General features: G+C 42.6%; 1 protein-coding gene across 2 annotated transcripts in view; it reads left to right on the top strand.

Annotated features, from left to right (window-relative positions):
* Positions 1–23,239, top strand: part of MTMR2 (myotubularin related protein 2) — a 63,120-nt gene that overhangs the window by 24,700 nt on the left and 15,181 nt on the right. Inside the window, exons 1-6 of one of the 2 annotated variants that reach the window (XM_042023743.1) lie at positions 4,971–5,194; positions 12,745–12,820; positions 16,046–16,140; positions 16,318–16,428; positions 18,416–18,517; positions 19,215–19,298. In XM_042023743.1, the coding sequence (XP_041879677.1) occupies positions 12,775–12,820; positions 16,046–16,140; positions 16,318–16,428; positions 18,416–18,517; positions 19,215–19,298 (438 nt within the window). In that variant the 5' untranslated portion in view covers positions 4,971–5,194; positions 12,745–12,774. Of the gene's footprint in view, positions 1–4,970; positions 5,195–12,744; positions 12,821–16,045; positions 16,141–16,317; positions 16,429–18,415; positions 18,518–19,214; positions 19,299–23,239 lie in introns of those variants that run through there. The other variant, XM_042023742.1, reaches the window with a different exon arrangement.

The raw sequence follows: 23,239 nt of genomic DNA, 5'->3' as shown, positions 1-23,239 counted from the left end.
CTGGAAGAGCATAAGAGAACAAGCCCTGAAGAAGGAACTGATGCATTTTGTGGTAACTCTGTGGTATGGGAGGCGAGTGCCTGGGCTGCACGGTGTTCTCACAGGAAGGTGTTGCATCCGTTGGCTTTAAGAGGCTGAAAATAAGCTTTTCAAGATTTTGACGTGGATATGCCATTTATGTGATTATGATCTTGTTATGTGTTTAAATTTTTCCTGCTCGAGTGAATTGCTACGTGGATTCATCATCACTCCTACCTCTATTTGGTCTCTGCCTCTGCATGTGCATTGGCTCAAATTTAGGAATTAAATTTCTGTGACGATGGAAAAACACTATGTGATAGCTACAATTAGCACTCTCTTTTTCTGTGGGGAATTTTTAGAAGAATAGTAGGCGTCCATTGGGAGGAGGGAGCCAGGGGAAGGACCCACCTAATTTCTTGCAGTCTGTGCCTGCAGTTTTCTTTTGGAGTGCAATTAACGCTCTGTGTGTGTGCGCGCATGTGTGTAATGAGGTAAATGAGACAACCACTGGGGATTCCTACTGAATGCATGTGCAGTATTTTTCCTAAATCTTTCTCCAAAGTATTTAATAATAACCTTTATGAAGGTTTGGGGGTTTTTTTAATGTATATTGAGCATGTCAGTATCTGGAACTGAGATTAGATTCCCTTTCCAGTAGAAAGCTTACAGAATTTTCACTTCATAAACTAACTCTAAATAACTTTTGGCTGCTTCAGTTAGTTTCTTAGGAAAAAAAAAAAGAAGAAAAATACCCCAACAAACCAGAACCCCAACAGAAAAACAACAAAGCACTCTTAGGTTCTCCTTCCACCCCCTTCCTGATCTCAAATCCAAAGCTGTTTAGAATTGATTTAGGGTATATACTCTTGTAGAGATTTTTTAGCAAACACACTGCCATATGTTTTAACATAAGTTATAGATCACGCAAGAACAGAATTGAAGTAGTTGGAAGTGAAAATGGAGTTGGAAATCTATAGATACTTTGTAATTTGGGTTGAGATGTTAAAAACACCTTAAAGCCAACATTGCCAAAGGGATTGGAGTGTCTAAATAGCTGTTACAGATCTGGGAAGGTGGTGGTTAATAAAATACAGTGAGTTTCTTGCTCCTATGTCCTGTAGGCAGTATTTTCTCCTGTGCGTATGAGGAGATGTGTCTGTGCATTTTATAGTACTCAAGTCTTCTTGCTGATGCTCTGACTTTTATCAGTAGGGATTTTCATTTTCAAGTAGCTGTTGCTTTATAGGATAATGCCTGAAGTTTACCATGTTCAAAGCTTTGGAGTAGCTCTTACGAAAGGGTTGGATCCTGTTCATTTGCAGTTGAGTGGATATGGCCAGCAGAGCCTGCTGCCGCTTCCCTTAAGAACAGTACCTTTGCCTGATAACTTGTTAAGGCCCATTGTGTTTGCTTTTGGATTTGTATGCAGCAAAAGCTGAAACCAAAGGATGGAAACTTGTATGTTGTTTTCTTTATATTGCTTCTTGCATCTAGAAAGAAGGAAACTACAGCAGATCTGTATGTCACCTGCATGGCTGTGCAGCCTTCAAAAAAAATTGTTCAAATCTTTGTTGTTAGCATTGCTGTTGTGACCACTAAACCATTCTCCCCTTTGAGGGCAACAGTAAGATCCACAATTCCTGATACTGCTCTGAAGTCCAGACAAAATACTGTACGAGTATATGACCCATCCTTCATGACTGTTGTTCTCTACATAGTGATTTTCTTCTTTAATATATGAGGAATTGGTGTATTTACAGTAGGTTTATGCATGAGATGCAAGAATATTATTGTAGCATTCCCGGGACTTGAAGGTTAGAAATGGGAAGAAACAGAGTGGCTTGTGTAACCTTAATTTGTTGTATATTGTGTATATGGTCAGAGACTGTAGACAAGCCCGTGTGGTTTATTTTGTGAGATGCATAACTGATGCATGACAAAAGGTATATGAAGGAGTATTTCCTTCCAAGACAGTAAATGGATACTGTTGCTGCCTCCTTAGGTTTCCTGGATTAAATCTATTTGGGCAAGTCTGCATTCAAGCTAGCCAACCACAATTCCTTTGCACTCTACAGAAGGACATAGATCATTTATGATCTGATCTATCTCAGCTTTAAGAATATGCCCATGCTAGGTGAGAATGTCATGGAGCTGAGCTAGAGAAGTCCTTGGTGCAGATGTTGGGAACATACTTTGAGGGGCAGCAAGTGATTTCTGAGTATCCCAGCTTTAACTGGGTTCCAGTAAAGGTACGGTTTTGTCTCTTTTGAGAACCTAATATGTTTCTCTTCTGACTGTGGAGAGAATGCAGACTAATACCTCCTAATACAGACTTCTAAAATTGAGGTAAATGCTGTCCCTCAGGTGATATTGGGCAGGATTAACTGAAATGCCAGTCACTGACTTTGCCACCTTTGTCTTGCTTTACTCTAGCTTTAGTGCAAAGTAGCTTAGACTAGTTTTATGTAGAACACGTATATTGTTAGTAGAAAAACATATTGAAGAAAGATGTGATTCCCCCCCCCCTCCATCCTTTGCTGTAAATCACTAAAACTAGCCTCAGTGAGCTTTTCCATTACTATCTCCCTGCCAATGCAGGAAGTGTGTCAGGCTTTGGTTATGTGTAACACATGTTCAACAAGAGCTGGGTTTAGAGAGTGACATAACGTTTTAAACTCTAGGCACTCATTTAAGCAATGTTTTTCAGTTTTGATTTTAAGGGACTTTTCAGTCAGTGAGTGATGCTAGCTTGGAAGCACTAAATCATGACAAAACCTCTGCCTAAGCTCCTCCATGGTAGTTGAAGACTTTCTGCCCTGCCAGTCGGCTCCAGGATAATATATGGGGATAAATATTCCTGTTTTGGACTAGCCCTTGACTCTTTGCATGGGGCTGCCTGTAAGCAGCCTAGTACATAGCAAATGTGCAAAGATGTCTTCTGTGTTGGGAACTTTCCTTCCCCGTGCACTGGACTGTAACTGCTATTAAGTTACAGACTGTATTGCACAAGCCACCAGATGGTGAAGGTAATTGACCTGTTTTCACAAAACACTTGGCGAGATGTGAGCTGGTGATGCAGCAGTGAAATTGAATGAACTGTTCATCTTTTTACTGTCGCTGTGTGAAGACTTGACCGTGTATTTCTCTGCATCATTACTTTGTTACATTCTCACATGGAGGAGCACTTCACGTTTTTGTGGGTGTACAGGGGTAGAAGCTATGCAGGCAGAAGTGGCCCTTACCTGACCTGCTGCTAGCATTTCCATAGGTCCCTTTGTACACAGGCATGAAGTCCAAGGGCCAAATCCAAGAACAGGCAGTGCTTTACATTATCAAAGGTGTCAAACTGAGGGACTTAAAGAGCAGCAGAAGAGAAGTAAGGAAGTTTTACAGGGAAATATATTTTAACTATCTTGAAATTCTTATTTTGACCAAACGAGTTGCCTGTGTGTGCTTGTGGGAAATGGGCTTCCTTTCTTTGGAGCATTAAGCTGTTGATGAACAAAGGCACAAAGGACTGGTTCTGGAGAATGAATGATGCTCTTGTCCATAAGCATGGTCATACCAGGACAGCCCTGTCCGTGACTGGAATTTAGCCCCTGCCATTGCCATGTTTTTCGAGGACTCCAGTTTATAGTAAGTGCTGCATATTTCATAAGAACTATAATGATTTTCATTTTAAAATATCCCAAGAGATGGAAAATCTTGGTCCCCTCCTTGCACCTCTCCCCAATAAGTCCTTTTCTGCACCTCCCCCTTTCAAGGAAACAAGCCCACAGAGCAGCCAACCTCTGGGTTGAAAACTATTGATTTCATGCAAATTAGATAGGGGAAAAGCCAGATGCAGTCAGTTTTCTGTCTCCTTTATGTGGAAATAATATTCCCTAAGTGCTCATCTAGTAAGAAAAGAGCAAAGACAGCAAACATTGCTAATTTTTCTTACATAGAGGTACCTAAATGCTTGAATATGAAGTAATGCATGGTGAAAGAAATCTCTGGAAGCATTTATGATTGCCATCTATTAGGAATGGAAAACTAAGGAGAATGAGCAAATGACCTTCATATGCTCTGAAAAATATTTTCATCTCTTCCTAATCGACTGCCATATTTCTCCTAGCTACAAAATGCAAGAATTTTCTTTTTGTTGAGTAAAACCAGGTAAGAAGTGGCTTCCCTCCTGCCCCCTGTTAGTTACAGTTTTGTAAATTTAAGGGCAGATCAGGCAGGAATGAACAAGCATGGTATTTAAAGGGAGTACATGGATTTGTGATTGCATGCAGTGCCTGCCAAGATTTGATTTTCTGTAGATGTTTTTGCACGGAATGAAACATCTTTGTTCCCCTCTGTATGATTGCTTGCTCATTATAAATATAAATTACCTGTATCAAACTCAAAAGTGAAATTCTTAGTAATGGAGGCAGTATTCTGTGACTTACTTTAGTTGGTAGAATTTATAACTGTTTTTGATCAGAGTGTTTTTCTGTCACTTAAGACTGATGATATGAACTTCACTGAACTAGTTTAATGGTTTCCTTGAAACTTTTAATCTTCTTTTCACGTATAAGTTGTTTGCTAAACAAAATTCAGTAACAATAATGGATAGAGTCAAGCTAATGTGCTGTCCAAAGTTTTTGAGCAGCCCATGGAGAACAGAGGCGTTGTGGTTTGAGACGTATGTGGAACCCTTGGCACTGAAGAAGGTTCTGTATTAAAAAATGTTGGACTTGTCTGAATAGATAATATCTTCAACCTTCTGTGCCAGGGAGTGTTGCTGAGTTGAGTCAATGACGACTTTCTGTCAGAGCCTAATGAGAGAATTTTCTTGAGGCACCAAGCCATACAAACTTGAAGAGACAAGCCAGCCGTGGCTGAACGAGTGGCCCTCAACAATGTGTTCCTTTGAGCTTCCAAACCTTGCCTTGTAGCTGTGCAGCGAGGCCCCAGGAGATTCACCAACCCAGAGAACCCAGAGAGGCTGTTCTTCGTCACTGGACATTCGAGTCTGAGTGGAGAAGAACATCATGGAAAAAACAAAGCAGAAAACCCCAGGGAAACACTGCGTGGTGGCTGCTTCCTCCTGCAGAGGAGTCCCTTTATATTACTTAGAGGACTATATTTCTTTTTTTTAAATACAATAATCTTCCGCTTCTTTTTAAAGGTTTTCAAGACAGTGGTAAGTAAGCAAGTGATTTCTCAAGCCCTTTTTTGCTCTCTCAAAATATATATGGTAGGTAGAGATCACAGTTTGTGATTTATTTTTTCAGTTGTGTCAGGAAGGCATAGTTAAAAGGCAGTTGCAGTGTACTTTGTATGTTATTACTGTCTTTAGAGTAGTGTAATATGTGATCTGTTGTCAGAACATTTTTTGATAACTTAAGTACCTCTTGTGGTGTTTTTTAACCAAGCTAGGAGGCTGCCTTTGGCCAAGTGCTCTCTTAGGAGTTGAATGGGCTTGATGTGGTATTTGGACGGTATGTTTGATTCTTTGTGTACTCTTTTTAAATGATCCATGTGTCCATGGTGTTTTGTCTTTTCCCCTTTGAACTTTTAATATCCCAAAGGAATAAGACATAAAGCATTTCCCTGCAATTAATATCTTGCAGCTCTGAATGCCTCTAACATAGTTTTTTGAGCCATCTGGTCATAATCCTCAGAAAAGTCCCGGTGCCTCAGCAGGCAGAGATATTTCTGTTCGTTCCCATAGTCTTTCTGCTGTGGTATTCTTAATGATTCAAAAATAATCAACAAAGTCCATTTACTTGCTTGACTTATGTTTTATTGCATTTCCAGTAGGATTCTTTGCACATAAATCTTCTCAAAGTACACTTGAAATAGCCATAAATGGCAGCTGAAATTCTCCTCAAAGTAGTGCAGTGTTTGCAGTCAAGTAAGCATGGCTTCTGTTCCATGGTCCTGATAATTGAGCACTGAGAGGACAAAAGCACCTTAGCAGTAAAATGCTAGGAAAAATGTGCCCTTTTTCCTGTTGCAAGCAATGTTTCATTTAGAGGAGAAACCTATGCACCTGTGAAAAACTGTCCTAAAGAAGCATACTCATCTTGTTTCTGCACAGATTTGTGTCAGGCCTGCAGCTTCTGTCAATGTCAACTGGACGGAATTAGTCCTCTGTGGGGATTTTTTTTCTGGCATGAATCAAAAGAGCTTTTTTATCTGTTTTGTTTCAGGCATTTTTACACCATCACTGGAGTAATGATAAATCTTAGTGCACCTGCCATAGTGGCACTGTCCTTTGTTGATTGACTGACGGAAACAGCCATGAAAGAGGAAAGGGATGCAGTGGTAGGGCAATTCAGGGGAAGGAATAGGTGAACATGGTTTGAGACCCCCAAAAGGCATTTAAAGCAGAGAAGCATTGGTTATGTAAGTGTATAGGTTTTGCTATTAATTTACAAACAAAGTTAATGAATGAATCGAGTATGTAAAAGTAATCCTATGGCTAAGTCTTTGCAGGAAGGCTGACTTCCCTTTTGTGGTTCTTTGTGACAGCAGACAAGAGCCAGCTCTGACACAAAAGCTGTCTGTCATACCTCAGCTAAGACAACCTGTCTACAAGCTTTGGAGCCATGCCTTTTTAAATGAAATTCATGCAGTATTTGTATCTGACTTGGCTCATTCCCTGCTGCCTCTCTGCACACAGCATGTTTGTACTTCTCTGCAAAGTGTAGGATATGACTGCTCAGTTGTTAGGAGATGTCCAGCAGATTGGGTTTTGCTATGTTGACCACAAGAAAGAACCAGGGTTGGGATTTGCCCTTCTGAGTCTGCACAGACATTCCTTTATCCTAGTTCTTAGCTTTCAGTGGGAAGAAGGGTACTTATGCTAAAGGTGCTTCTCCTAGGTATCCTGCTTTCCACCAACAGGTATAGAGTGCCTAGGGCGACCAGCACAGATGTAGATCTCTAGGTTTAGGTGAAGTGGATATTCCTGCAGCTTACTGACTACCCTGCCTGCAAAGTGGCAAAAATTATGATTAAGGAGGAAATTTAATCATTTTCCATTTCTTGAGACAAAGGCATTAAAAAAAAAAGAGAGGGAAGGAAACTTTAGATATGTTAAGTACAACCAAAATATTCCCAGGTAGTCCTTTAAATGTGAAGTATCAGAGAGGTATTTTCCTGTAGGAGATAAAACCTGTCACTTGGCTGTTGAGTTTCGATTCCATGTTTCACACTTGATTTGAAAAGATACATATTTTTTAAACTCTACTCATTCTCTATGTTTTTGTACATGTACAACATGCACATTCCTGTCCCTGCACCATATCTTTCACCTGTTGCTTCTGACCAGTGTATGCTCACAAGGTAGACAGAAACATGCCTGAGTTCTGGGACTGCAGAAGCAGAGGGACTTCGTGTGTGTGTGTGTAATGTTTGTCTATACAGGCAAGTTTTATATGTTTATGTCAAGGGACCAGTTCAGAGACCGCCTTCCTCCTGTAGGAAACATAGAAGAGGACTGTGTGTAGCTGGAACAAAAGCAGTTCCCAGCTTGGAGAGCTTGTCTTCTCAGAAGATGGAGCAGACATGGTTTTGGGGAAAGGAGTAACACAGGAGCAAGGTGTTCGTGCTGTCGGGTTGAACGTGTCGTACCAGTGCTGCAGCTTTATGCATAATAACTCTGTTCAAAATGTGCAGAGTGACTTGGAGTGTGTAGGAGGTTACCAAGGAGAGATTAACTCAGAGGAAAGAAAAAAAATTACAAAAAGGGTGCATTTTAATATTGTCTAAGCCAAAAAAGATTCCTTTTGCTCATTTTTATTGTGATTCAGGATAGAAGAATCTCTGCAGACTTGAGAAAACTGTTACACAACAATTTAGTAACACAAACCTGTCTTCCCTTAAGTTGTGAGAAGCCAAACAATCTGACCTTTATGGGTTTTAGGACTCAAATATTCAGAAGAAAGTAAAAGAGAATAACTGGAAAATGGCTAGGAGAGATCTCGAGTGCTCTCCTCATGCATCTTTGTTATCAGGAGGCTTGTGCAGTGTCCAGGGATAAAGTTACTCTCTCCCTGGTTGGTCTGAGGTGCTCCCTCTCTCTTGCCCAGTTTTTATTCACCTTCACTCCTGTAGTCACACCCTAAGCTAGTCCTGGCAAAATGATGCAGGTTATGGGAAAACTTGCATTACAAAAGCCATAAAGTGGACCTGGGCATCTTGACTGAGCTAGATGCAGAAGCAGTGACAGCACTGGCAGGGTGGGTGGGAGGAGGCAGGCCTGGCTTGGCCTCAGCCAGCGCAGGATGTGGGTTGTCAGCCAGGCTGTGCAGCATCGCAGGTAGGCAAGCGCCTCACCAGGCAGCACAAGAGGAACACACATCAGCTGTTTTGTTCATGGTCAAAAAGCAAACCCTGAATTTAGAGCTTCATGTACCCTCTCAGGTCCTTCTGGAACAGTGTTCAGCGGTGCACAGGCCTCTAAGACCCTGTGCATAGAGTTTGCTTGCAATTCAGCTCTGTACCACCCCAGACTGGCTGCAGCTACTCAGGGTGAGCTGCATGCACGAATTGTGCAGGGACATCAGCCAGGAGAGGGATTTTTGTAGCAGCATGCTGGCTGCTGTGTTGGGAGGCAGTGTGAACATGTGGTTGTAGAGAACTGCAGTACCCTGAATTGCAGCAGTCCTACCTTTTTAGCAGGACCTAAATCCCTTTCCCTAACCCCATACAGGCAAGCAAAAGAGATGATGATTTTGTTCCTCAGATCTGGAGGTTGCCTCAACAAAACAGCAGTTTCCCTGTCTTGGGTGCAGTAGTTGGGAGGGCATGAGAGAGCTCTGCACCTCCAGCCAGGAGTGACTGTGCAAACACAAGGTGGGATCCTGGAGTAGAGAAGCGGTTGTTGAATGTAGCAGTGTGGGTTTGTTCTGCGAAGTCACTGCTTGAGCAGAGGACAAAGGTAGGTGGTGGCATGAAGTCCTCACACCCTCTGAGCCAGGACTTGTGTTTAGGTTCTAAGGTACTCCCATTCTCAGACTCCTGGAGAGCTGTTTCATCTAGAGGGAGAGCTGCTGACGGGTGGGATGGGTGGATGATGTTACTTGGTAAAAGAAGACAGAAATAAAGGCTGTTCTGGTATGTAATGAGACTTCATTCCTCCAGAGATTCAGTTACCAGGCATAAGATTTTTGAGGGGAAAAGATAACGAAGACCTTGTTCAACTTAGAGGCAAGGCAGAGTATTCCACTGGTTCTTGGTCATTGTATCTGTTTGTTACAGAAACCATCTTGGTGATGGTTGTGACAGAGTCACTGGGGTCCTATTCCTAAGTAATAATGATTCGCCCAGCTCTGCATGTGCTCTTCATTGCAGATCTCTAAGGACTCTTTGGTGTTATTCCCACAGAACAATTTAAAAGGCTGAGGCACACAGAGGTGGCACGTTTCAGCTGCAGGAGTATGTGGTACCTGCCTCAATAGCATTTATGGATCAGCAGCTGCCATCTCCCCACTGCAGCCGGGCTGCCGCAGTCGTGTCCCTGGCTCCCTTCCCTGCTTCCTCGCCTTACTGGTGCTCTTAATTTAATTTTGAAAGGCTTGCAGAGGGCTAAATTTGGGCCCAAGAGTGTTATTTTTAGAGTCTTGAAAATAGGCTAATGTACAAAAAAAGATTTTCCTCGCAGTTTAATGAACCATTTTTGGATTTTGAGGGGGAGAGGAGGATGGCAGTAAGATGGAAAGGCTTTTCATGTCACTGCCTTAGTCATATAAGGAGCAAAGAGCCCATTTATAATACTGACGTCATCTTAGAGCTTCACGTGCATTGTCCCATGCCATTCTTTCTCCTTGATCTGTTTCCAAAACTCCTCTTCTCTTATCCACCCACTTTTCTTACCTGCTGCTGGCCCCTGTCCTCCAGTGGTGCCACAGATGTCTTCTCCTGTGCCTGCTGCCTGCATTTTCAGCCCCACACAGATTGCATTTCCCAAAATCAATTTTAAGGAGCCATTGATGGAAGTGAGTTTCAGGAAAATATCTACCATTCATTTCTTGGCTTCTGCCAGGATGGGTTTCAAGTGCCCATGTTCCAGCCAGAAGCTTATTCAAAATCTCGTGCTGAGCAGGTAGTGCATAGACTGGTACGATAGAGAAGTGTTTGTCCTAGGGTTTCTGACCATGTCTGTCTCAGCCTCTTGGGACGGATGATGGTTATCCAGGGGTTATGTGCTTGCACCGACTTTGAAATCATCATGGAGTCAGTGCTTTGTTACCTGAGATAGGTATTGTGCTGAAGTCACTTGAGGGGTGGTGAAAATGAGTTTAGTCCTCAAGACTGTAGCAAAAAAAAAAAAAAAAAAAAAAGAAATAATAAGAGGGGAGGCAAGGAGGCCGACCTTGAAGTGCTGTGCTTCCAGGAAGCCAGCGTCTGCTGCCTGGTGTTGAAGTGAGCACAGGTTTGATTGCTGACCCTTTCCTCTGGCCCTGGGGACAGAGAAGTGTGAGTGAGCAGATGGATTTTATTAGACTTAGAAGAGACACTTTTTAAATTGAAAAAGTTTTCAACCTTGTCTTTACAGAACGGTGTTCACATGGAGGTTCTTCATACTGCTTGCTTATTCCCTCCTTCTCTCCCCCACTTGCAGGACAGGTTTTAAAACCCACCTGAGCACTGCCCACCTCTGCCGCCTCGGCAGATGTTTGTCATACCAAGTGCTTTCTATGTGTCTTACCTCATATTTGTTTTGGCTTAAGATACAACCCAGTCCCCCAAATGTTTACTGCTGAACGTGCTGCTGCTGACATCTGCAGGAGAGCAGCAAGGCCAGCTGTTGACCGAAGTGATCCTGGCAGCAGCTGCTGCCCGTGTGGGGTACGGACCTTCTCAAAGAAGCTGTGATCGTGTTCTGAATGCAGAGTGTATTTTCACTAATGTCCTTCCAAGATAAAAGGCCAAAAAGATGACCACCACTTATGGGCTAATTAGCCAGAAGCCTCCATCTCATTTGTCATAATCCAGATGTTATCCTGCTAATTTCAGGGCTGTTACTCAAGCACAAAATTGGACACAGAGGAGTTGAGAGTGGGTCTACATCACAGGCTTTTGTCAGGGAGGCCCTCAGTCAGGGCTTTGATGGGGTGTGTGATCTTTGGCCAACACAGCTGTTCTGACAAGAAGTCCTCAACATCGATTTCTGCTTGTTATACCAGGAAAACCTTATTTTTATTGATATTGCTGATGTGGGGGAAGAGAAGCTTCCCAGCAAGTTGCTGCCAGTGTGAGTTCTGTCGGTGGTGACCTCTCCTTACTCATCCTGTGGACCCCAGCCCAGCTGCTCTGGAAACCTCCATGTTAGGACCTGGTCTAAGTGGGTGCAGTTGTGAGGTTTCTGTTAGGAAGTCGGGACTGTACTTGCTTTATTATTAATTTTTTTCTAAGTCTTTTGAATGCATTTTTTCAAATGTACATCTTGTTCTCAAGAAGGCTTTGATCTTGTTAATCTTTTCATCTATGCATCAATCTGTTGTGTGAAAATGCTGGAATGTGCTCTTATTGTGGCAAGGGCTTTCTTTGGGTTTGTTTCCAATTTTTTTTGCATAGTTTAGGGAATTTTTCTTCCCCGAGGCTCTCCCTCTGGCTTGATCCTACATGAAAGTTGACCACAGACGTGTCAGGTTCTAGAATGCTACTTTAGGCTATGTCTTTGAATTTTCTTTGCAGGGATTTCCTGACTCCAAATTGAAGCAATTCTTTCTCTTTCCTTGCATTATGATAAAGAAAACATTTTGGGTGAGCCTGCACATTCAGTTGTGAGCAGCAATGAGCTCCCTCTGCCTGTCTTCACCAGGCGGGACATACACCAACCTTGAACTCAAAGTTTTGTGGTTGCTATAGCATGAGGCAGAGTCTGGACTAACTTACCTGCTCTCTGTCTGTATTAAGAGGTTGAGCAACCTGTACTGCTGTGCTTGTGGTCATTTGTCCAGTTTGAGGCGTGGACAACATGATTAAATCCATCTGTGTTTGACCACATAGCCTTAATCTTGATCACTTATATTGGCTTTTCTCTCCTAGTTCTTTTAGGTTTAGACCTCAGGTTACGCTTTCCTAGTTACAGCCATGCTTTCCTAAAATGTCCATCTGCTCATCATAGCAGCTGTTCTTGTCAAAACCCTTGTGTAAATGCAACCATAGATCTGAGAAGTCATGCCCTGTGGTATAGCATGAACCCAAAGGAAAGTGAAGAAGGGGTCATTTGGCAGCCAAAAAAAAAAAGAAAATCTGAACTGTACCTCCTGTATATGCCTGTCAAAATAGGACCTTTTTAACTGAGTCCAGTCAGGGCTTTTGCAATTGTGGGACCCTCACTGAGCAGTGGAGTGACCAAGGTGACCTTTTCAACTTTCCTCAGTGTAAACTACAAATTGCTCTGCTGAATAGTTGATACCATTGTGGTAATCGCTGAGCCCTTCAACTGGGAAAGGAACTGATTCCTTTGGCTCTGTATACATAACTGTGAGAGAATTTGACTTGTGATGGTGGGCTGGGCAAGAGAAGGTTGGAGCATGAAAGGACACCTGGGAAGTGTGCTGCCAAAGCACAGAGCCTGGTGTTGACCTCTGAAGAGACCCTAGGCAGTACTTCAAGATCTTTGAATATTTGTTGTCCTTGATACTGTTGACCTGATACTGTTACCTGAAGTGTAAACTTCTTGGTTTATGAAAACATAATGAATTTCTCTTTGTACTTGCATCTTTTGCCTAGGTCCTGAGGGAAGCTAATAAATTGGCTGAAATGGAAGAGCCGCCTTTGCTACCTGGGGAAACCATTAAAGACATGGGTACGTGAAGAGGAAATTCCTTATTGTTTGCTGACAAACAGTAAAATATCCACAGAGCGAAATATCTTGGTGGTCACTGACCAACAACAGCACCTTGCAGATGTTTTGGGAACCATGATCAGGTTGTTTCATTAATCGAGCTATTGCACATTACCTGGGCCAAGGTAACTGTGTCTTCTTTTAGCACGTGGCAAGTACAAGGCAATTCAACGCTCTTACCATGAGTGATGGGGTGAGTTGTACAGCTCTGCATTTGCTGCCTCCTGAGAGGACATGGATCAACTGTTTCAGTTTGTCCTTGCCACAGGGTAACTTCTTAGGCTGACACAGCACAGTTGTGTGTCAAATCTCTGTCATGGACTCTAGGAAAGGATACAGTCCTTTTGCAGGGAACTTACTGCGATGGGGGATGGGTTTTTTCTTTTTTCATCCAGATGTTGTGACATGCATCAGATTTGCTGATGCTCTCCATTCTGAAGGCTTGAGTAAGCCTCTTGATTAATTTTCTCTGAAAGATTTTGCATTCACTTTTTTAACATGTTGCCTTCCTTTTAGGATGGTATAGAGGAGTGCAGCTTCAGTCCTAAACATAAAATACCGAAAAAACGAAAACTGAAAATACTTCACAAAAAAAATGCACCCAACAACGACAACAATATAAAACCAAGCACAAAACCCTCCAAACAACCCACCTCAATGATTAATCTTTTTCTCAACCTCTTTCCTAAGGACTCTGAACTCATATTCCAGCCATACACTGCAGACTGATATCTGTCTCACTCCACAGACACAGCTCTGACAGTGAGGCAGTACTTTGAAGGGTTCCTAGGGAGTGTTTTAAGAGATCAGAGTTACCAGTGTTTTATCTGTTGGCAAATGGTGTGATGAGCCATGTAAATCTATAAGACTGGGTGACTTTTGGAGTAGCCCAGACAGCAGCTGCCTGTTCCAGCAAGAAGCTGGAGGCAGCAAAAAGGAAATCTTTGTTATTCACCAGCAATAATTGTTTCCTGTTAAAAGTGTGAAGAAAGGCAAATGTAATTCTTGTATTTTACAGGGAAGGGAAGAAAAAATATTTTCAGCCAACCCAATAATCTAGGGTAAGATTGGCCTGTAAAAGACAGGAATTCCACAAGCAGGGGAATTAGTAAATCTGGTTTCTGGTTTCTTTCTCCCATATGTATTCTCTTATACATACCAAAGACTGAGATCATTAGGCTTTCCTGTGGTGATAGCACTACTACAACCTCTCTATTATACCTGGCATTCGTTCTCACAAACAGTAGAGCACTTTAATGCCGTGGAGATCCCTGTTTATCAAGTAGAGACTGCTGAAATCATACAGCTGTGGCAGGGTTAAGGTCAGACAAGCCATGTGTGTAGGTGCATTTGTACATGCGCAGTGTAATCAAGTAAAATTGTTTCCTTAGGAAACCAGGCTAATAAAATGCAAATGTGAAAGGTGGTGTGGCTTACAAGCTGGCAAGGCCAGTGTTTGAGATCGTGCCTGGGGTTCCTTACCTTTCCTCTTTACCCAGAAATCCCGTTCCTTTTCAGATGTAAATGCATGCTTTTCTTATTAGTGGATTTTGCTGGGGTTTTTTAAAACATTTTGAAATTACATTTTGAATAATGGGAACTCCAGTGGAAAAACTAGGCAGGCTGCCCTCACCCTTGTTATGCTTCCTGAGTCTGCTTTCAAACCTCTGTCAAACTAGTCTTTGAAAAGAAGTGATTAATAATCGGCCACTAATGAAACACTTGGTTTAATTAGAAATGGCTATAAGCATTTTGTGTTTAATTGTCCTTCAAACAAATGTGTGTAAATTTATACAAATAAATAAATAGTGGAATTACTAGCATGTTTATATATATATTTTATTTCTTTTTAACCAGATATTGTATGCTACATATTTTGCTCTGAATTTGTCACTTCTGATATTTTAAGGATCTTTCTCCACATCCAAATCTCGAGAGTCAATGAAGACAATGCAGAAGCAGAACTGATGTGAGGATGTTTTAGTTATATGAGTTGCCAGTGCCCTGGAATAAGGCAGACTTCTTCTCTTTCTCCCTCTGGGCTAAATCTCATGGGATAAAGGTGGAAGAAATTTAGGTTCCCATCCTGACACCCCAGCAGCCTCATACCTCGTGTTCATGGTGGCTGTCTCCTGGGTAGGAGGCGAGCCGTCCTCCTGACACAGCCCTTGCGAAATGGGTGCCCTAGAGCTTGGAGGATTGAGGTTATTAAGATGATCCAGGGAATTCTTTCATGGATCTGGCAGCTCTGGTCAGTGGGTCTCCTCTGTGTTTTTGAGGGGTGTCATTACTTGTTGGTGATAGTGTAAACCATTGCCATGACACAGCCAGCCAACTGCTTCAGTGGCAGAAGACCTGGTAGGCGGTAGAGGTGGGGAGGCAACAACTTAAATCTTGGCCTTTTTAATTGATATAAAACAGAAGGGCAGTTAGGAGAGGTGTTTGCTGTGGAAAGCCAGCAGCACCTCTTGCCTTTTGCTGGAACAAGTGAGAAACATTTGAGGCCTTTTAAGAAGGGGACTGTTTTGAGTCACCGTCACTCAGGCTCAAAAATAATTGAATTGTGTAGAGTAACTTGATCGCTGACTTCAGACCTAGAGCACCGGCAGCTGGGTGTTACATAGATTCATGGCTCCTGCAGATCACTGTAGCTCTGCTGGCTTTTAGCATGAAGGCCTTCATCCCAGGGCTGACTCCACATGCAAGGGTGTACAGAAGGACCCAGGCATCCTAAAACCTGCCTGCACAAGAACTGCCTTCTCCTGCCCCAGGTGGCACAAACCATCTTGGGCACAATCCTTAGCTTTTATGCAGATTGTTGTCAGCTTCAATTGTGTGCATCCAGGCAGGAGTGGTCTCCTCTTTTCATGCGTGTTCTCAGCTACTGGCAATAAGAGCAAACAGTGTGCACCAAACACTGGCCTGTTGACAGGGGTAGCAGTTTTGTGCAAATGGAGGATTCTGGGTGGTGGTACTATTTCTACCCAAACATTTACCTTCTCCACTGAACTGAAACTTGCATGTTAGCTCTAGGCTCTAGGCTAGAACCCCAGATTAAGCTTGTTTTAATTTCATGATCTGCAAGGTAGGGCCCCCAAATATTGCTGCTGGCATAATTTTTCTCCCATAAAGTAACCGTGAAATTAACAACTTCTTATTTTCTTTCTTTTTTTTTTTTTTTTTAAGCTAAGGATGTTACTTACATCTGCCCCTTCACTGGAGCAATCAGAGGAACCCTTACTGTTACCAATTATAGACTGTATTTTAAAAGCATGGAACGGGTAAGCTTTTGAAATGATCTGCTTTCGTTACCTTTTCAGTCTTTAGACCTAGGTGTTGTCTGAGAGTAATTCTGTCTGAAATGTAACTATATGTTTGGGAATATAGACATAAGGGAGCAGGAGCTGGGGATTTTTCCCCCTCCCCTTTTTAAACTCACAAATTTCAACTGTCTACAGGACCCTCCTTTTGTCCTAGATGCATCTTTAGGTGTAATCAACAGAGTGGAGAAAATTGGAGGTGCTTCCAGTCGCGGTGAGAATTCATACGGGCTGGAGATTGTATGCAAGGTAAACTTTTATCTGTGTTTTGCAATAGGGGAAGGGGAACATGTATTTTTAAAGGTTTTCTCTGTAGTACTGCAGGAAGTTCTGCAAAATGTTTCAGTCAGTATGACTTCACAGGTGTCAAAAAACATGATAAAAGTCATTTTCAGTATTCTCCAGCTCCACTCATTTGAGAAAAGGTCCAAAGCTTTTTTCGGGCTTTGTGCTCGGCAATGGCTTTTCTTCATCAAGGAAGTGTCAGCCTGCATCCTCAGTTTTCAGGGTGACCCACCAGACTTATTCTAGGTAGACCCCAGCTACTGTGGAATGCCGTAAGCATGTCACTCATTTGCATTTAAAGAGCAAGAAAGGGGCACGTTTCCCCCCTAAATCATTAGCTCATGTCCACCTGTTGCTGTGCTTTGCCATGAGGGACTGGTGAGTAGCCTTCAGTCCTTGTCGGGGCTGTTCTTTCGTTTCTTTCAAGGCAGTGCATATTTCACATGTGCCTCTCAAGAGCCCTTGGAATAACTGGAAATACAAACTGCAGTAAAAACTAACAATTTGCCTCCTCATGTCTGCTTGTTATAGACCCACAAAGAAGATAAAGCCACCATCTCCCCTCCTAAATTCATATCTCTGGATGGCGTGGCCCCTCTGCTTCCCTCAGTGACCACACAGGAAGAGCTGGATTCAGAAACTTGTCGGTCTTGGGCTGCTTAGAGCTTGTCAGAGCCCCTCAAGGCTAAAAGGATGCCACTTGCTGGATGAGAGCAGATGCAGGAAAGAAAAGGAGTCCCAAACTGCTCTGGTCACTGCTGTGATTTTGAGGCACCAGGAAGCTAAGCAGACTGTCACGCTGTGGGTGTGCTGAGTCAAGACCAGTTACTGCAATTTGTACCAAATCATCCAGCTGCTCCCTTGTCCCGTGGCAGTAATAACCCACCCTGGCTAACATAGGGTGGGCTGCTTGCTGGCAAGCTAATTTGTTCCCTGTTTTGATCTGGATTCCTAGTCCTCAGCCATTTTGTCATAAGCACACTTGGTCAGGTTTGGAGTGAACGGTATCATTTCCCTGGGTGGGAAACTCAGGCACAAACTATAGATGGGTGTTTTGGCCTTTTATAGCATATTTATATATGTCGGCCTGCTTCACCAGGATATGCATAGCAGTTTGGTGCAATAATGGAGAGGTACAGATACAGCTTCTGCATCCTGAAAAGTTCTCTGTCTGAGACCAGTCATGTAATCCCTGTAAGGAAGCAAAGTCTTCAGCTGTTTATCTCATTCTCTGATTTGCTCTACTGTCTTCATGTACTTGAACTTGATAGCTCATTTCCTGTTGATGGGTTTTAGACTCTTTACTGCAAGCAAAAACTTAGAGATGCTTTATTTACTCTCCAAATTTGGTTTTGTAGATGACTACGGAAAGGTCCTGAAGGACCACTTTTTGTACTGCTGTGCAAAGTGGAGGAGTTCTTGGTTTCAAGACATCCTCTTGAGTGCTCTGAGAGATGGAAAGTTTAAAGGGAGATGGCATTGGATGCTTTGCACCCAACTGGCTGTCCTTGGGCCCTCTACATGCAGTACCTCTGTGGAGGTACTTTTTTAGGCCATCCCCTCCAGTAGTCTTGTGGCACTGCTCAGCGTGAGAGCTCAGTGAGAGCCGAGGAGGTCTGTCTCACAAAGTCCTGCTGGTCAGGCATAGCATTTTCCTGAGCAGGGCTCTCCTCAAGACTTTCAGCAGGTGGAGAGCTTCATGTGAAGGCAAGATGCTGTGGTTGGGCACAGCTGTGCCCTTCCTCGGCTGCTCTGCTGTTGTTGGAGGCTGCAGACAACCCCTGAACCAAGCCCAACATTGCAATACAGCACTGTTCAAAGTAGAGTATTAAATCAGTGCTAGAAAGGGCATTGTGATGTGACCCTGTTTTGAATTCTGGATTCTGGATTTTCCTTGGATTTTGAAGTGGTTCAGAAATTTGTAACTTGATTTCCCTCTTTTTTTCCCTAGGATATTCGAAACTTGCGGTTTGCTCATAAGCCTGAAGGGAGAACTAGACGATCCATATTTGAGAACCTAATGAAATATGCTTTTCCAGTTTCAAATAATCTGGTTAGTGTTTTCTCTTCAGCTTTTGCCAAAAGACACAGAGCAGCACTAAACTGTTTTGTTCTGTCCCATCTACTTAATACAGCATTCACATGGGGTGCATTTTCTTGAAGGAGAGGAAGTGCTGGTTTTCAAATCTGTTTTAAACTTAATTCTGTAGGAGTTTAGATCTTGTAAGAAACAGGAAAAGTCTATTACCATGCACTTCTTTCATGCATGGGGAATGACTTACTGATAAAGCCTTGTAACAGAGGGAAAGTACTCAAATCACAGTGACATCCATCAGGGGTTTACAGCTAATGGTGACTGCACTGCCCCAAATCTGGAATGCAGCCCCTCTGCTCTCTAATGTCATGACACTGCAATTGTTGTTTCAAATGCTGGTTGAAAGGATCTGGTTGTTAATCTGTAAGAGTATTCTTGCCCAAGTAGTTTTATCTTCTCTCTTTAATAACAAACTCCTTTTGTCCATGAAGTACTAGGTAATAGCTAAGGAAGATCAGGGACATATTGTAAAGGATATTGTTGTACTAATTACCTGCTACAGTGAGAGCATTAATCTTTTTTATAAAGCCCTAAAAGAAAAGTGATGCAGTGGGAAAAAGAATGGTCAGTCATGAATTACTATTTGAGATATCAAACATCCTGTAAATGGGCTCTGAGTGGGCTCTTAATGGTAAATTTTCTTTCTTTCTTTCAGCCACTTTTTGCCTTTGAGTACAAAGAGGTTTTCCCAGAAAATGGATGGAAAGTGTATGACCCAACTTGGGAGTACAGAAGACAGGTGGGTATTGTGCCACATCCTTCCTCAGCCTCTCCTCTTCAGGAGTGAGGTCTGTGCAGTATATAATTACAGGTCACATGGAGTGGAGAATGAGCCTGCTGACAAATGCTGTGCAGGCTGGGTTAGGATGTTGTTCTCCACGCTGCAGTGATTGATGAGAGCAGTACAGCTTTAGAGATGGTGGCATCCACTGATGGACATCAGCTCAGGCTCCAGAGAGCTGACTTCAGGCTCTGGTAGAAAAAACTAATGCTCTGGCTTGGTGATCAGGTGCTGCTGGTAGTGAGGAATGGAGGGTGTGTGTTCCAGGTACAGGCATCCCGTTGTTGAGTTTCACACCTCAGTGCTTGTTTGTATTAGCTTTAATTCTTTCCAGGTTTTCCTGTCTTAAACAGCAACCGGGGGGGGCGGAAATTAAGTGTAGAATGCCTTCACTACCTAAGGTGTGGTTCCTCAGCATAGGGAACAACCTAGAGAGTACTGTGATTTACCATAGTTTAGAACACACAGTTGTAGTGTGTCCAGAGTAGACTGATCAAAGGTATTAACGACCATGAAGTGACAGGCTGTCAATTAGGAGTACTGTGGTAAAAATTTGAATAGTCCTCTCTGGGGTAAAAGATGGGAGAATTTTGATTTTTAAAATGAAATCACTCCTGTCATAAAATTGTCAAGTAGAAGAAAGAGGATGATTTGGTGACATGGTTGCCCTGGACACAGTAAGCTTCTGTCTCCTCCAGATCTGCCAGAATAAAACCAATTTTCCACTGTAAAATTAAGAAATTTTAAGCCACGCAATTTAAAGGTTTATTTGGGTCTTTCTCATCAAATCAAACAAAACCAGACCTCTGTCCTAGCCTAGTTGTTCGTCTCATTCCTGGAATCCAAAACCTAAGGATTTGTTTTTCTGGTTCTAGTCTTCTAGAAGCTGGGCATGCCTTCTAAATTGGTTATCTAGGCCTGTCATTAACAGATGGGAGAGAGCGCTTCGCTGTTGGGGGTGATCTGTTCTCTCCTAAAATAGCTGCCTAAGATAGATCACTGCCTTCTAGGCTGCTAATGGGAAGTGAGATGTATCTTACTGTATCTTACTGTATGCTGCCTTCATTGCAAAAAGGTGTATTTTTTGCAATGAGATGCCACAATCTAAAATCCTGGTCAAGACAAGCTCCACAATAGTTTGTGATCCCTTTCTATCTAAGGTCAACTTGACTATAAGGCCAGATAATGCAGCAGTTATTGCTTTGTTTAGAATTTACCTCTTTCCTGGTAGTTGTTTTATGGGAAGATCTGCTGGTAGAGAAGGATTTGCAGCCCAAGCTATTTGAGCAAGGTGCTTCTTTATAGGGCCGAGAACTTTGGAGTAACGACTAAAGAATACCTGTGCTATCAAAATAATCTCCACTGGAAAGCGCAGCATTCGCTCAGCCAAGCATCAGTTAAAACAGGTGAAGTACAAAAGACATTTTTACAACACTTGGAAAGAGGAAAGGATGACTTTAGATAATTTCAATGTAGATTATTCCACTTTCTTAATCCTGGCATGTCGGTTTTTATGATAGAAGCTTTTCTGTCCTTATTAGTTTTAATACTGTGATTTGGTGCACCTTAAATTTGTTGGGAATTTGGTTACATGGTGAAAGGATACACGTATTTGCATACATGTGATTTGCAGCTCTTCATGGCCTTTCTGTAAAGAAAATGAGTGTAAAACATGACCCAGCTGAGGCATTGCTGCAGTGTGTCCTTGTGCTGTGGCCTGCTTTTGTGTTGTTTGCGAGTGGGAAGGACAAACTTTGCCTGGCTGCTTCTGTGTCAAGAAACCAAACTAACATCCACATGCCAAAGCCCTCAGTCATTTCCTTACATTGGTAACTGCAAAAGTGAATCCAAACCAGGATTTTTTGCAGCCACAGCCTGAGTTTTACCCATGATGGGCCACAGTCACTACCATTCCAGATCACACAATCCATCTGTTCCAGTTCCTCATCTCCAAAAGTGACCAACACCAGCTGCTGAAGAAGAGGCAAACCATACTGCAGTAGATGTTTATGTTGTGATCTGGCCAGGAGGAGAATTTCATCCCTTTTGTTAGATTGATTTAGGCCCTGCAACATGATGCTTTATGTCCCCTCCAAAACTTTTAGGTATTTCAGTCTGTTTATTTAATTCCAGCAGTTGTAACTATGGATGTTCAATTTATCTGTGTGAATGTCGTAGCCTTTTTTCTTAATCCAAGCAGGTTCTGCTAAAGCAATAACAAGTACTACAGTAAATCAGGATTATGTCTTGAAATGGCAGCGGGGATTCGTTAACAGTGAAACAAAACTGGCATCATCAAATCAGATAATGGGATTACCTGTCTCTGACTGTATGAATTGTGATCAGAAACAGAAAAGCAGGACATATGCACTGTCAGCAGGACCTCCTGGAATTGGTTTAAAACCTGTTAGAGAAGAGCTGGCCTAGGGCATCAGCAGCCCAGCAGTATGGCCAGGCAAAAACTTGCTATATCTTAGGCCAGGTCTTTTCCCTGTGGGAGCAGGGACACACAGAGAGGGGAGTGGAGCAAAAGTAAACTCCAGCTACCAGGTATCCAGAAAAGACTTTTAGACCAGGATCCATGGTAAGATCTATGTTCACACTGGTAGACATGGCAAGTTTGAGTGTGGTATGATTTGTAGCAATTAGGAAGGCTATTCGGTAAACCCCTGACTTTCCTGTTAGCATTCTTGGGAAAGATGGAAATATGTAACTTATTAAGAATCTGTGATTGTGTAAAACTGTGGGGAGTAATAAACAACCTGTAGAGAACAAAAGGAACTCAGAGAGGTTTGAGATTTAGTTGGTAAATGGAATCACATGTGGCAAATGAAATTTAAAACTGAAATTGCTCCCTGATTTTTATTACACACGGGCTGGCAGAATATAAAACAGAATTGCAAAGTGAATAAGACTCACTTGAAACCAAAAGTCCTTAAGATGCCTTTGGAGTAACTTAAAGCTTTATTTTCCTTATTAAGGTGGGAAGCATTTGGAAAATATTACAAGAGGTTGTGAAGTTGTGTGATGGTTCCCTACAAGAGTCAATCTTGTCTAATATCCTGTGCTCTGGTCATATCTACCGGGGAGCCACAGTGGAGGGCTGTGGTTTCTGCTTTCAGAGAAAACATGGAGAGACTAATAACTCAGAAGAACTGCCCTGTTTTGAGGATAAAAGAAGTGCCCAGCATTAGTATACAAGTGGAATGGGAAAGGTAGAGCATGATAACATCAACTTACAGAGGACTGCTGGGTGTCACTTAGGGGAGTAGAACGAGGATTGAACTGTTAAATGTCCCATGGTTTAACTGAGGTCCTGCTTATGCTGGGTGTGTCTCTACTGCAGAACAGATCACAGCTCTCTGGTGCTGGGTGGACACAGCCTGGGCTCAGTAAATGGCAGAGGGACCAGCTTGGCTCTGCAGCTGTGTGCTGTGTTGGTGTAGGGCTGTGCCTTAGCCAGTGTGCTCAGCCTCTTGGTATCTTGTGGCTCAAACCAAGTTTGAGAGGGGCACTGCTGGTGTAACACAGGACCCTCCCTGCCTTGCCTGCTGCAGATCAAGGTGCACTTACATATCTAAGCTCAGAGTGGATCTGCTCAATCCTGTAGAGAGATCTGACTGTGTGTAACTAAAGCAAGGGAATTATTTTTTTCCTGTCAGTGAAGGATCCTCATGTGCTTAACCTTAACCATGTGCTTTGCAAGGTGGTGGTGTCAGTGCTGTGCTGGTGTGGCTTCAACAGTTTTTCCCTGCAAATAAAGAAACTCCATCTTCTACATCATCAAGTGTAAATCAAGTGATAACCAAACCCAAGTCATTAAAGTAAGGCATGAATGACTATCTAGAGGGAAAACAAGTCTAGTTTGTATGTGGAGAGGACACAAAGGCTGTGTCTCT

Source organism: Corvus kubaryi, unplaced genomic scaffold (genome assembly GCF_017639235.1).
Source record: "Corvus kubaryi isolate FWS band 111438036 unplaced genomic scaffold, C.kubaryi_AGA036_p1.0 37256, whole genome shotgun sequence".
In the NCBI taxonomy this organism is placed as follows: Eukaryota; Metazoa; Chordata; class Aves; order Passeriformes; family Corvidae; genus Corvus; species Corvus kubaryi.
This window is presented reverse-complemented; position numbering and strand designations above follow the sequence as displayed.